We start from the raw sequence: 12,452 nt of genomic DNA, 5'->3' as shown, positions 1-12,452 counted from the left end.
ATACAAAACAAAACACCCCCCCAACCCACTTTTGTTGCCCTCTTCTGAACAGACACAATCTAAATATAAAAGCAGAGGAAAACAAGTGGATCAAGATACACAAGGGAACAATATGGACACAAGGAGACAATATTAGACTCACAGACAGCAATTTCAGTGTATCAGCACAGTAACCACTCTCAAGCTTTTTGCAGGCATCACAAAGGATAAGATTTTAAGAATGGACTCACATTTGAGGTGACTTTGAAAGGTTTTGAAACATTTACAATAATTTACTCTTCAAGATACTGGCAAAACACCAAGCTAATTGCATATTTTAAGTAAAAGTATATACTTACCAATAGCATTTTAAAAAGAATCCATGAAATAGTCCTCAAGGATCATGATTTCAAACTGAATTTAATATAGTGCAATGGAGTAGAATTGCTCAACATGATTTTAACTAGTCTTCTAAGTTTACATTTCACCTTTCAACTACTGTCCTTATGATGACACAAGATTTGTACTGCAGGTTTTAGAAAACAAGATCGTCATGACACTATTATTCTTCACGCAATGCTTTAATCTCAGAAATAGTTTGTTTCCCCTAATTAATGCAGCATCCTAAGTCTTATTATATATTACAAGGACAGTTTGCTATAACTTCAACAAACATTTTACATAATTCTATATATTTCAAAATCAATTCTACCAGAACTTTACAATACACTTCTAGTGAATTGTCCTTATGCAAACTTTTGGTTAATATAAATCATCAATTTCCTAAGACACGCCAGGAAAATATTGAAAACAGTGGGGAACCTCCCACCTTCCAAAATACCACACACAAAACCTGAAACGTGAGGCTCAACATACGTCTGATTTAAAATAGATTTTTTTACGTTTTCCTAATGCGTTTAAAAATCTGCATTACTGCTTTTACAAATATGCACTACTGGTACCAGGCAGATGCTGAAAATACCCAGCAACCCATGAAGAAGTGTGTCATATTTTCATCAAGGTAAATGTTTAAAGAAAAATAAACCTCCTACAGTTGTTTTGTTTCCTTTATTGTGAATTCAGTCTCGCGCATTCTGATTCCATATCAGAGTGAAAGAAAACTGTAATTGTAAATCCTAAGTAATTTCACAACAACCTTGGAATACTGACTGCAGAACTACTCTCATTGTTGTCAAGAAAAGTACGACCATAGCATCTAACCCCACTTATATTTCACAATTTTAAAAATAAAGTTCAAGAAGATTAAAAAATCTATTTTTTAATATAGAAAAGAGAAAGAAATGGAGAACTACCCAACATACACAAAGGGCAATAATTATACTACATTGGATTTTCCTATGCAAAAATCAATCAATCAATCAATAAAGATTGAGGAGCAGTGGCAAAAAAGCATTGCTACTCAGTCACCAGTAATCATTTTAAAGGTCCTAAAGTTCACGAGTCAACACAGCTAAAATTGATTTATAAATATTGTTGAAAAGCTATACCTCTCAATGGCAATATGACATATACTTTCAAGGTCTGACAACCTATAGACTGTAAATGTCAAATACAAATGTTGTACTCAGCTAGCTACTTGATGTCCTAAAAAAATCTGAGCAACTATTGAACTCCTAGGCTGAAACTACCATATGCAGTGTTTATTTCCATGCTTGAACTGAGATAAAATGGACAGTGAATTTAAGTAAAAAATAACACCTGCTTTTTCTGTAAAATTTTACTTTTTCAAGGAGGATAAGAGAAAGGGAGGAAAATCCAACAGCAACTCTCCTACATTACCATGTATTAATTTATACAGTACTGTCAACGTATGAGATTTCAACCTAAAAATGAAGTCAAATACTGCCATTTTCCACCATCCTCTATAACAGAATTTTCAGTCAGTTATTCGAGGAGTATTATTTGTATTACCATTGCATTTAAGAGCACTAGTTATGGACCAGGATCCCACCAGGCTAGAAGCTGCATACAAAAAAAGTTCATATCCTAGAGTTTACAACATAAAAGACAATATAAACAGATACAAAGGAAAAACAAGGAAATAAGGAAACAATACTCGCCAACAAATAGGCAGGTAGGTGATCTTCTGGTAGGATTGCTGCTGTCAAAATTTGTATCAACATTGAGGCAAAGGATAATAGAAACAAATGCATTCAATAAAACAGGATAGCAAAGTTCATAAGGTTAGAATTATTGGGATGATCTTTGCCTACTATTTTATTCCTGCTTGTCATTATGCAGCAAACTGGGGCTGCTGAGATGCCTTAGTCAAGTGGTGCTGAACCGAGCCGGATGAGGGATAAATGGGCACTGCCTGGTCTGTCCATGGGCCAGATCTGGTCCGTGGTCCTGATCTGGTGCCCAGGATGGTCACAGTGGGGACCCCAGCTGCACAAAGGGAGGGGCAGAGGGCAGCCCACCCCCACCCTGGTACCATGGAAGAGGAGGTATGGCCCAGCCCCAGTTCAGGTGTAGAGGGGTAGAGGGGCATGACCTGGCCCCAATACAGCTGCAGGAAGGGTGGGGAAAAGGGATGATCCAGCCCCAGAGTCAGCCGCAAGGGGCAAGGGTGAGTGGAACAGAGCTTGGGGTTTGGGAATTTGGCTGGGGGAGGGTGGCCAAATTTCCCAATCAATGGGGAGTCCTGTGGGCCAGACACTATGGCTCCAAGGACCACATTTGGTCCATGAGCCAGAGGTTGAGCACCCCTGCCCTAGTTCAGTGGTTTTCAGTCTCTTTAGACTTGAGGCACCTTTGACAAGACTCAAGGAAGCCCTCAGAAAATGCCAGCTCTTCATTTTGACTCTTTTTTTTACTAGAGAAAAATAATAGAACAGCTTTTCTGTGGCAAAGAACTCAAAGATCACAACTATTTTTTTAAATCTCTGGGTGAATCAGTTATCTTGTGAATCATGTTTGCAAGCCTAACAGTGCTAACATTGTGTGCCACCGCACAGTACCCTTTCAAGGATCTCAAGGCACTCCACCCCAGGGTGTTGTGACACCCTAATATTTCCCCTACAAAAAAGAAACATGCCTGATGTAAAGTTCAAATCTCTTTGGCAGTCTGATTGCTAAACCCATCTCCCTGTACACCTGAGCCCTTTCCTAATCAAACTCCTAGGTTCACTGCTTTGACAGAATCTAGATGTGTACCCCTTCCAAACAAATATATAAATTTGCATTGAAACATCCCACAACTTCTATGACCTTTCCTGTTAACAAAAGATATCTTCAGTCAAAATTAGAAACACATGGCCACCTTGTGGATGGTTCAGCAATACTTACAAACACTGAGTACACTGCTAAAAACTCAAAATTTTCTGTTAACATCAGCTGAATCTATGATGTTTGTATACTGGGATGGCTTCCTTTTTCTAAGCTAACCTCATGCATTACTACTTCTCTGTGGGGGCTAAAGAAAAGGAGCCCATTATATGTATTCCGCGGTCCAAAGGAAACACATTTTCACATGTCTAACAGCTGCCTGCATAATATTTTTTCGGAAGTGATCCGCTGACTAAGACAAGACAGTGAAGTGACCTCAAGTAATCTCACATACCACATGGCTAATATGTGGAATCCAGTGCTAGCATATTCAGATGTAAGCATTTCACAATATTCAGAAAGAGATACTGATGACAGTAACAGAAGTGACATTCTTTTTTTAACTTCTAATGAGAAACTCATGCTTCAGGATAAACCATAAAATGCAAGGGAGACAGGATACTTCACTCCATACGCACAGGAACTTTATCCATTCCTCTCAATCATATAGCACACACACAAGATATCTAACTACATAAAGAGTTGATACAAGGAATTTGAGGTTCTCACCAACTGCATCCTAGGTGAATATCAGTTCATCTGTCTCCTTTCAGAGAAAACATTTACACATGCAAACAAACTCTCCTCTTCTAGTTCTGCAGGAGAGTTATCAACCTGAACTGTCAAAAGTCATTTTCATTTCTGATTTAAATCTCAATATACAATGAGAATTTATTAAAAGTTAATAAATATTTAGCTGATCTATTGACAGTAAATACCTGCCTTACACCGAGTTCCAATTAGGCTGTGATTTCAGGCAAATTCAATGATGGGGGATGTAGATTAGATGCAGCATCCCATCCAAATGTTAATTCAGGTCTCTCCCAACTAGACTGTGGGCCTTATTACATGGTTAATTTGAGGCAGTTCCTGGAGCTCTTAACCCCTGAACTGTCTAGACATTAACACCTTAGAGCAGCAGTTCTGAACCAGGTGTACATGTACTTCCAGGGGGTACGTGAAGTCTCATCAGGGGGTACATGAGGTATATTTCATACACTGTCTAACACAGGTCAAAAAATTAATTTCCATTTGAAAGGGGGTACCTGAAGCCTCACTCTGAGACCAAGGGGTATGTCGACTGAAAAAAGTTCAGAACCACTGCTTTAGAGTGATTTTAAGCACTCGTTATGGTGCTCGAAGCTACAGCACCCCAAGGCAGGATTATCTCTGATCCACACTACCCAAATCCTGTTCCATTAAGGTGTACCCACTCCCCACAGATGTGCTGCCCAAGTTGAAGTCCTCCACTATCCCAGGATCTCAAGCTTGCCTCCCCTCCCCTCACCCCCCTAGAGAGCAGGGATAGAAGGCTGCCCTGCCTCACCAGACCTCTACAGCACTTATAAAAGTTACATTTTTTTGTGCAATCAGGCACCTGAAAGCACTCTACAGCTGTGACATAATACACATCCATGGCTGCAGAGTGCTCTTTGCATGATCAGCCATTTAAAAAAAAATAACCCTAATTAAATCAGCTATTAGTTGAAGGTGCTTCAGAGCACAGTGCCTTAGGGCAGTGGTCTCCAAAGTGGGGTGCGCGCACCCCAAGGGGCGCACAAGATGATCCATTGGGGTGCGGGAAGAAAATATTAGAACTTCTATTTATATTTATATTTATATATTGGGGGTGCATGGTCAAAATAATTTTACTGATAGGGGTGCATGAATATAAATATACATATATTGGGGGTGTGTGCTCAAAAATTTTTTACTGATAGGGGTGCGCGATCAAAAAAGTTTGGAGACCACTGCCTTGGGAAACTCCTTTTCAGGTTCCCTATACAAGTTAAGTGCAGGTGATTCCTCCCACATCCCAAGTACCTTTGTGGGGCTGGGCTGGTGCTTGTGCTGGCTGTCACAAAGAGGAGACTCTCCTCCCAGTGCTCCTCTCCAGAGGAGGGAGGGGGTGGGGGGTGGAGGTGGAGGAAAGTACCTCTGCTGGGGCCTTGAGGGAAGCTGGTCCGGGTCCATAAAGAGAGGGGGCTCCATGGCCCCCCCCCACCCTCTTTGCTCCAACTCCAGCCATGACAAAGATGAGCCAGCAACTGCATGCTGCCACTGTAAAAAGGCTTGGGTGGAGAGTTGGGGAACAAGAGCCCTTCCCCCCCAACTTCACAGGCCTGGCTCAGCTTCCCTCAATACCCAAGCCAGGCTACCTGGCGGGGAGAAGGGGGGCTTCCCACCTGAGCTTCTTGACAGTGGCAGCATGTAGCTGCCAGCTCATAACTGCCAGCAGAGCTTTGCCATGGCCAAAGCTTGGGTGAGGGGCAGGGGCATGGTTTGAGAGAGGGGTGGTTCAACAGCTTCCTCGGAGGCTGGTACAGGCAGGCTCGAGCCCCCCTCTCCTCCCCCCACCAGGTGAACAACTGTTGGCTTCAGTGGCACTTTAACTCATGGAGCTTTGTGTAAAGCACCATGATGTAAAGCACCTCCCCGATGTGCCTAAAAGCCTGTAGGCACCCCTAGTGTCAACGCACAGCTACAGCTCCCAGTCCTACCCCTGCTCACAAGGCCACTAGCAGCAGGTCACAGCAGTGCAGGTAGGGGACAGTCAGAGAAGGTTGCTAGAGTAAGGGTGTTACTGTTCCAAATTCCAAGCTAGCAATAACACCAATCAGTGTTTGTAAGGCTCATAGCATGATGTATATCAAGGCCCTGCCATTACCTGAGGAATAACTTTTAAATGATGTCACCAGTGGAGACATAGGAACATTACTAATAAATGCTCAACTGATAAGATGGCTTTAAATTTTCTAAGTGGAAATGATTTATTCTTGACTATAGTGCACGTTTTGTGGTGCTCAAGGATTTGAGAAATAAATTCAAATCTCATCTTCTGTATGTTTGTAGTTAAACATATATGTCACTGATCTTCATTCCTGTTTCTTATTCTTATAACTTCTTTGCTACCAGTTGTATTTTCAATTTTACAAATTGTTGAAGTGCATTCCTTGGTGACTCTCATCGCCCACACTGTATCCCATATCACATTCTCAGAGCAATTATTGCCTGACAAAGATGTCAGCTAAGACTATGCTCTATCAAGCATCTAGATGATATTTTTCCCCTGGTATCCCTGATGGATTCTTCTGTTTTTATAATTTTAAACAGGATATTCACTTTACCTAAATCAATATTCACTATACATCAGCACACATACACATTCCCTGTTGTATTTACCATCTATATGCAAATTCAGCCAAATATTTAAGGATAAAGTAGCATGATTAGAAATACCATATTATTCAAGACAACAATATTTTGCAGGTTCAATCACTTGCTCTTAAACATCCTTGAAATATACTCAGGCAGACCAGCTCAGTCCAGTATTATTGGGCATGCTTCTGAATTAATTTCCACCTCAGGGCTACAAGATGAAAATTCTAACTGTGTGATAAATTAAGTTGCCAAATGAAATGGATTAGCAATCAGCAAAACTGCCTGATAGGCTGACAGATCCATTTCAGATTAGAATTCATCCTCTCTCCCCACCTGTTCATTAAGCACCAAGTTCAAGGCAACTTCAGTGACTGATTGCACTTTAACAAGCTGTTTATAACAGAAGGTGTAGCTCAGCTAGTCAACATTTTTATACTTAAACATTAATTTAAGCATAATTTGCAGATAATATATTCAATTCACAATTCCAATATATAAAAAATACCTCTACCTTGAAGTATACTTTGGGGCATGACAGAGATGTGATGCTTCATAAAATTAAAATTTAACAAAGCGAATCAGATTGCACTTCAAGGTCAACAGAAGCGGCAAAAAAAGTCAAGCAGTAAATCTACTGTTTTATCCAGTTAAGAAAGATGAGAAGAACAGTAAGGTAGACAGTTGCACTACCAGGATACTTAAAAATCAGTACAGAGTACAGGGTGAAAAGCTTAAAGAAAGAAAATGTAAAATGTGCGTTATTAATAAATGCGCAGTCTTTAACATGAAACTAAAGTCTCTTCCTAAATCTAATTTTCCAAAGTCAAATAGCAGGATCAGTTTATGCATTAAGCAAGTCTAAACACGTGTTATTAGAAATGGATCTTTTTCCCAAATAGCATTTTCTTCAGACAGTGAGACAGAGCTACTATCAAGAAAGTAATTAAATGTTTGCCCTTTTTTAATTGTCTGAGAGCTATACATGATGCATTTCTTTAAAATACTACTGTCTGTTAACCTGTCAAGGAACAACATCTTCCTTGCATCTAGGTACTAACACTAGCTGTTGGAAAACCCAAAAGATGAAGTAGGACTCCTATATCAGGGTTCCACTTCATTCTACTAATACTACTGAACTAGCACCTTGATTGGCTCCTGAATCCCCACTGAGTTCTCAACAAGTATACTACAGGGAAATCCTTTACTTGGACAGCATGAGCAATGTGAATTTAAGTAGCATGTCAGTATTTAAGTGAACTAGGGAAAAAATATAAAATGGATTCGTTATTATGCCTCTTCTGTTTCTTGATCATGCCTCACTGACTTTTCTCAGTGAAAAAGTATTAATCTGTCCCTGGAAAAAATCCTGTTAAAAGGTGATAATTATGAGTTTTTCCCACAATGTAGGGCAAATAAAATTACTACTAATTTCAACTAATTTGGTTAGCCATGTAATTATCTTAATCCAGTTATTTAATGATAAGCAGCATGGTTAAAGCTTTATCAGAAAATACAGATGCTTTCAATGCCACATTAAAGAGCAGACAACACAGTCTGTGGATGAAGGGTTTCTAATTTGTGCCCATCCCAGAACCTAAATCAACTCACTACACGCTCTCTACATTATACTGACAGAAAGTGGGTTTGTCATTCGTTAACTGGAAATCAGCAAAAACGAATTACTGCATAGAAAGTCTGATATTTCCCACTACTGAAAATCTAGGAATCCAACTGTAATATCTACTTAATGGGAAAAAAAATTAATAGCCAAGGAAATATTGAGTAATTCCAGTATTTACAAGAAACTAAAAGTGGAATCTAGGGAGACAGCTGAATATTAGTTTTGAAATGGCTATATAAATATTTCATAATTTTGAGGTCAAATTGGGGTTCTCCATTTATTTCTGCATTTGTGACAACCTATTATAGAACAGTTGACTTGAAGTGACTAATAAGTGGACAAGATGACTATTTCCATCTTAGCCTTTATTATTATTATTATTGTTTTGATTTTCAGTACTGCTTAGAAGCTGCAAATGAAAACTAGGGTCTCACTGCACTCAAACCCATATGCACACACATATACAAGGTAAAGAATCTCCAAAGAGTTTACAGCCTAACTAATCAAGACAGCTAAAAAGTGTTAGGAAGAATTAGGTTATTTTGTTCTGCATTACAAGTATTGTGGTTTCAATTTTGCAATATTATCTCAGAAAGCTACACCTTCCACAAAGTACTTCTAATCAAGAAGAAAGGAGAATTACCTGTCAGTTCTAACATAATGTACCTTAAAAGAGTTGGGGGGGAAAATAATTGAGGGCAGTAACTTGTAAGATTGTATTATATGTGCCCGAACCACTTTTGGAGCCAAAATTAAACAACACATAGAAATGTTTAACCTGTTAAAAGGTCAGCTGTCACAGTTTTATTAAAAAAAAGAACATGCCTCAAGGAAGATTTTTTTCAAGTAATTACAGTGAAGAATGAAGCAGCAAAAATAATTTTCATATGAGCTTTTAACAGAATCCTTACAAAGGAAGATTAAGATAGCAGAATATCCAAGAAAAAGCACCAAAATGGATTGATAACTGGCTACTGAAAAGAGTATTATTAAACACACACCACAAACAATAGCTCTGAGAGGATGATACATTAGTGGGGGGTACTTTCTTTGCAAACAAGGAAGCAAGATATCCCTGAATATGACCAAAACTGTACAGCTTCACAATCGTCCTTTTAGTGGCATGATGAGATGTGACTTTAATGGCTTCACATCATGTCACAGTTTTCTGCTTGTAATCCAAAAGCCATTTCCATCTTTTTGGGGGTGGGGGGAAGGGGGGCATGGAGAAATGAAGGGAGAGAGGAGCAGGGGGTTGGAATACAAAATCATATTCAATTTGTTCATGATGTGGAACAGAACTGGAGCACAGCAGAGGGGAGCCTCCACTCAAACAACATTAACCAAAATGTGAAGATGCCTGACTGCTTTATCTATCTGTATAAAACCAAAAAGGAGAACTCCAGGTGCCCCACAACAGAGATATGCATTGGATATGCTTACCAGTGAAGAATTCAGCTGCATTTCCACTGAAGAGAACTCTAAATCAAAAGTTTCATGTATTTGCCAGGAATTCAAGGAAGAAACAAGACTATGTGATAACTACCAAACTGAGCAGCAGTAAAAAAAAAAATATTATCCTAAGTGACTTTAAAGAATGAATCCACCTATATCCTACAGAATCATCCCATTATCTAAGGCTACTGACAGATATAGAAAAAAAACAAAACAAAAAAGATGGCATTTTACCGGAAAAATAACAGTAACCCTTACTGTACTTAACAGTACAGGCAAGTTAAAGCACACGTTCTTACTTCTGTTTCACAGATCTTGAAAATAAAACACATACAAGTTAATTTTAGCAAGAAAAAAAATCAGGTCCCTAAAGAACTATCATATTTACCTGAATCCAACATAACCCTAAATTAAAAATGACCCCCGTTAATTAAACTCTATGCATGGAAAATGTATACATTTGTAATCATTTTCCATGTACAGAATCTAATTATGAGAAGATCATCTTAAATTCATCACTACCACCACCATTGTAGCAGGGGAAGCAGTGGTACTGGGGCAGGCAATGAAGGTCAAGCAGTAGGAAGGACAGTTTACACCCTGCTGCCTATCTCCCTGACACTTACCACCCCTTGTACTTGCCTCCATGCAGCCTCAGGCCCCAACTCTATCCCCCATCTCCCAACCCACCCCCAGTCCCCATCTTCCATCTCCCATCTTCTGCCCTGCCCCCCCTGTTCCCATCTCCCCCCACACATCATCTACCACTCCTGCACCCCTCCCCACCTTACCCTTGCTCTACACCATCAGGTTTCTTCCCTGCTCCAGCCCGAAGCCCAGAGCACAGCCCCAGCCTGGCACCATAGCAGCAGTGCTTGCTCTGTTCTGCTGCTATGAAGCTGGCCTGGAACTACGCTCTGTGCTCCAAGGCCAAAGCAGGGACCATCCACCAATTCCCACAAAAAGGGTTTAGGAGAAATTCAGTTTTTTAAAGAGAAACTGAATGCTAAGTCCTACGGGGCATTTTTACACGTGCTCTGGGAGTCGGGTGAGAGGACAGGTCACTTTAGAGTGAGAGCTGCTCTCAAGTGCCCATTGTGTCTCATGTATCGGCATCCCCACGCTTCAAAATGGCAAAATGGCTTTATCTAATTCTCACTGAACAAGCTTTAGTTAAAGCACTTACCACTGTTTTGAAGCATAAGATGCAGAGCCTGGTTAGAGCACAGTAATTACCATGCTCTGATGCGCTGTAATAATAATGAGTCAGAGCAGCCTCCCGGCCTGTGTATAGGAACCCAAGATTATATTATTTCTTTAGAGCTAAAATGGGTCCATCACAGGTAATAGATTTCCTTGTAATATTTACAAAGGCAATACCATAAGATACATCTTGGAAGTTACTGAGTACTAAAAAACTTACTGGGTATCAAAAACAGTTTTAAAAAAAACTGTTACATCCAAAACTAAAATGCAATATATATATATATATATATATATAGGAGATATATATTAGTGCCTACCTTTCCTAAAAAAATCCTCTTTAAACCTCTCTAAATGCTTTAGAAATCTACGCATAGTGGTAGTATGCCACTGAGGATCAACACAGACAACCCACATCAGATTTGGAAAGAGAGATGTCTCCCAGCCACTCAGAAAGTTCAGCCAACATCTCCCTCTCTCAGTTCCAATATCTCTGTTAAATGCAACTGTGACAGTCTGGCATTGGAGAAGAATCTCTTAATTAGGAAGGACCTACTTCATTTGGGATTTTTACACCTAATGCCACCATTTTAAGATACTGATTTGTGTGTGCATCTCTGTGACAGATACTCTCAAACAGAAGTTACCTGCTGAATTTTGTACTGTGTTAAATTTCTGAATGGATTGTAGGCATAACCCAACAGAGCACACCGCAGTAGAGTAAACTTCTAATTTTAATGTACAGCCCTCTAAAAAAAAATCAGCTATTCAAATCAAGAAAAAAAAATACAGATCATTTATCCCTTATCAAAACCAAGACTCAGTCAGCATTTTCCAATAATTCTTATTATAGTAAAGGTAAAGATTAGCTAACCAACCATACACAGATTATTAACTTCTTGAGCAGCAGTTTCTGTCAGGTTACAGTTTCCATAGGATAAACTCACCCTATGTAGAATTTCAACACTCCAAGTTTTAAATAATGCTATCACAATTTGTCATGCATGAAACATTTAAACACTTACCTGCATTAACTATGGCGTCCACCTCAAGCAGGGTAATATCACCTCTATAGAGAGAAACCTTCTCACTCAGACTTTTCTTCACCTGCAAAACTTCCTTAGTGTTTTTATCTGCAAGCCAAGGAAAACAGATGAAGAATACCAACAAAAGTAATACCTGTGCATTAGAAATTACACACATATACATACGTATGACAGTCAAAAGATTCCAAGCTATCTTTGCCAATTTAATAATAAAATCATCCTAATAGTCTGCACTGCTATAACACATTATAAATGGGCTATCATTCTTTCTGTGAATAAAAATAGGCATAGTACTATCTGTAGGTATTTTGCTGCACAATTATGCATTTGTTTAAATCACCGTAAGTTTGGGAACAACCATATAACAGTCCTCGAAGTGCAATTTTGAGCTGACTGTGCTAGGGTTCTCAATAAAAACAAAAATATTATTTTAAAACAAGCCACATTTATTGTCTGTAAGCCACAATTAAGTTTTGCTTTGAAAAACAACCTGTTTATACCTCAAAATACCGAGTATTTGTTATAATGACATTTTTCAATTTCACCTCTAGAGGGCGTGGCTAACCCAAAAAACCACTAGTTTCATTGCTATACCTATAATGTTAAAATTAACTTCTGGAAAGCCGGGGGGGGGGGGG

The 12,452-nt window shown here is 39.2% G+C and overlaps 1 protein-coding gene across 1 annotated transcript in view; it reads right to left on the bottom strand.

Moving 5' to 3' along the window:
• MACROD2 (MACRO domain containing 2) overlaps positions 1 to 12,452 on the bottom strand; it is a 1,830,990-nt gene that overhangs the window by 1,738,687 nt on the left and 79,851 nt on the right. The window contains exon 3 of the mRNA XM_019516252.1: positions 11,794 to 11,901. Within this exon, the coding sequence (XP_019371797.1) occupies positions 11,794 to 11,901 (108 nt within the window). The remainder of the gene's footprint in view (positions 1 to 11,793; positions 11,902 to 12,452) is intronic.

This window comes from Gavialis gangeticus, unplaced genomic scaffold, assembly GCF_001723915.1.
Source record: "Gavialis gangeticus isolate Ggan-Ray unplaced genomic scaffold, GavGan_comp1, whole genome shotgun sequence".
Taxonomy (NCBI): Eukaryota; Metazoa; Chordata; order Crocodylia; family Gavialidae; genus Gavialis; species Gavialis gangeticus.
Note: the sequence above shows the minus strand (reverse complement) of the source record. Positions and strands in the feature narration are given on the sequence as shown.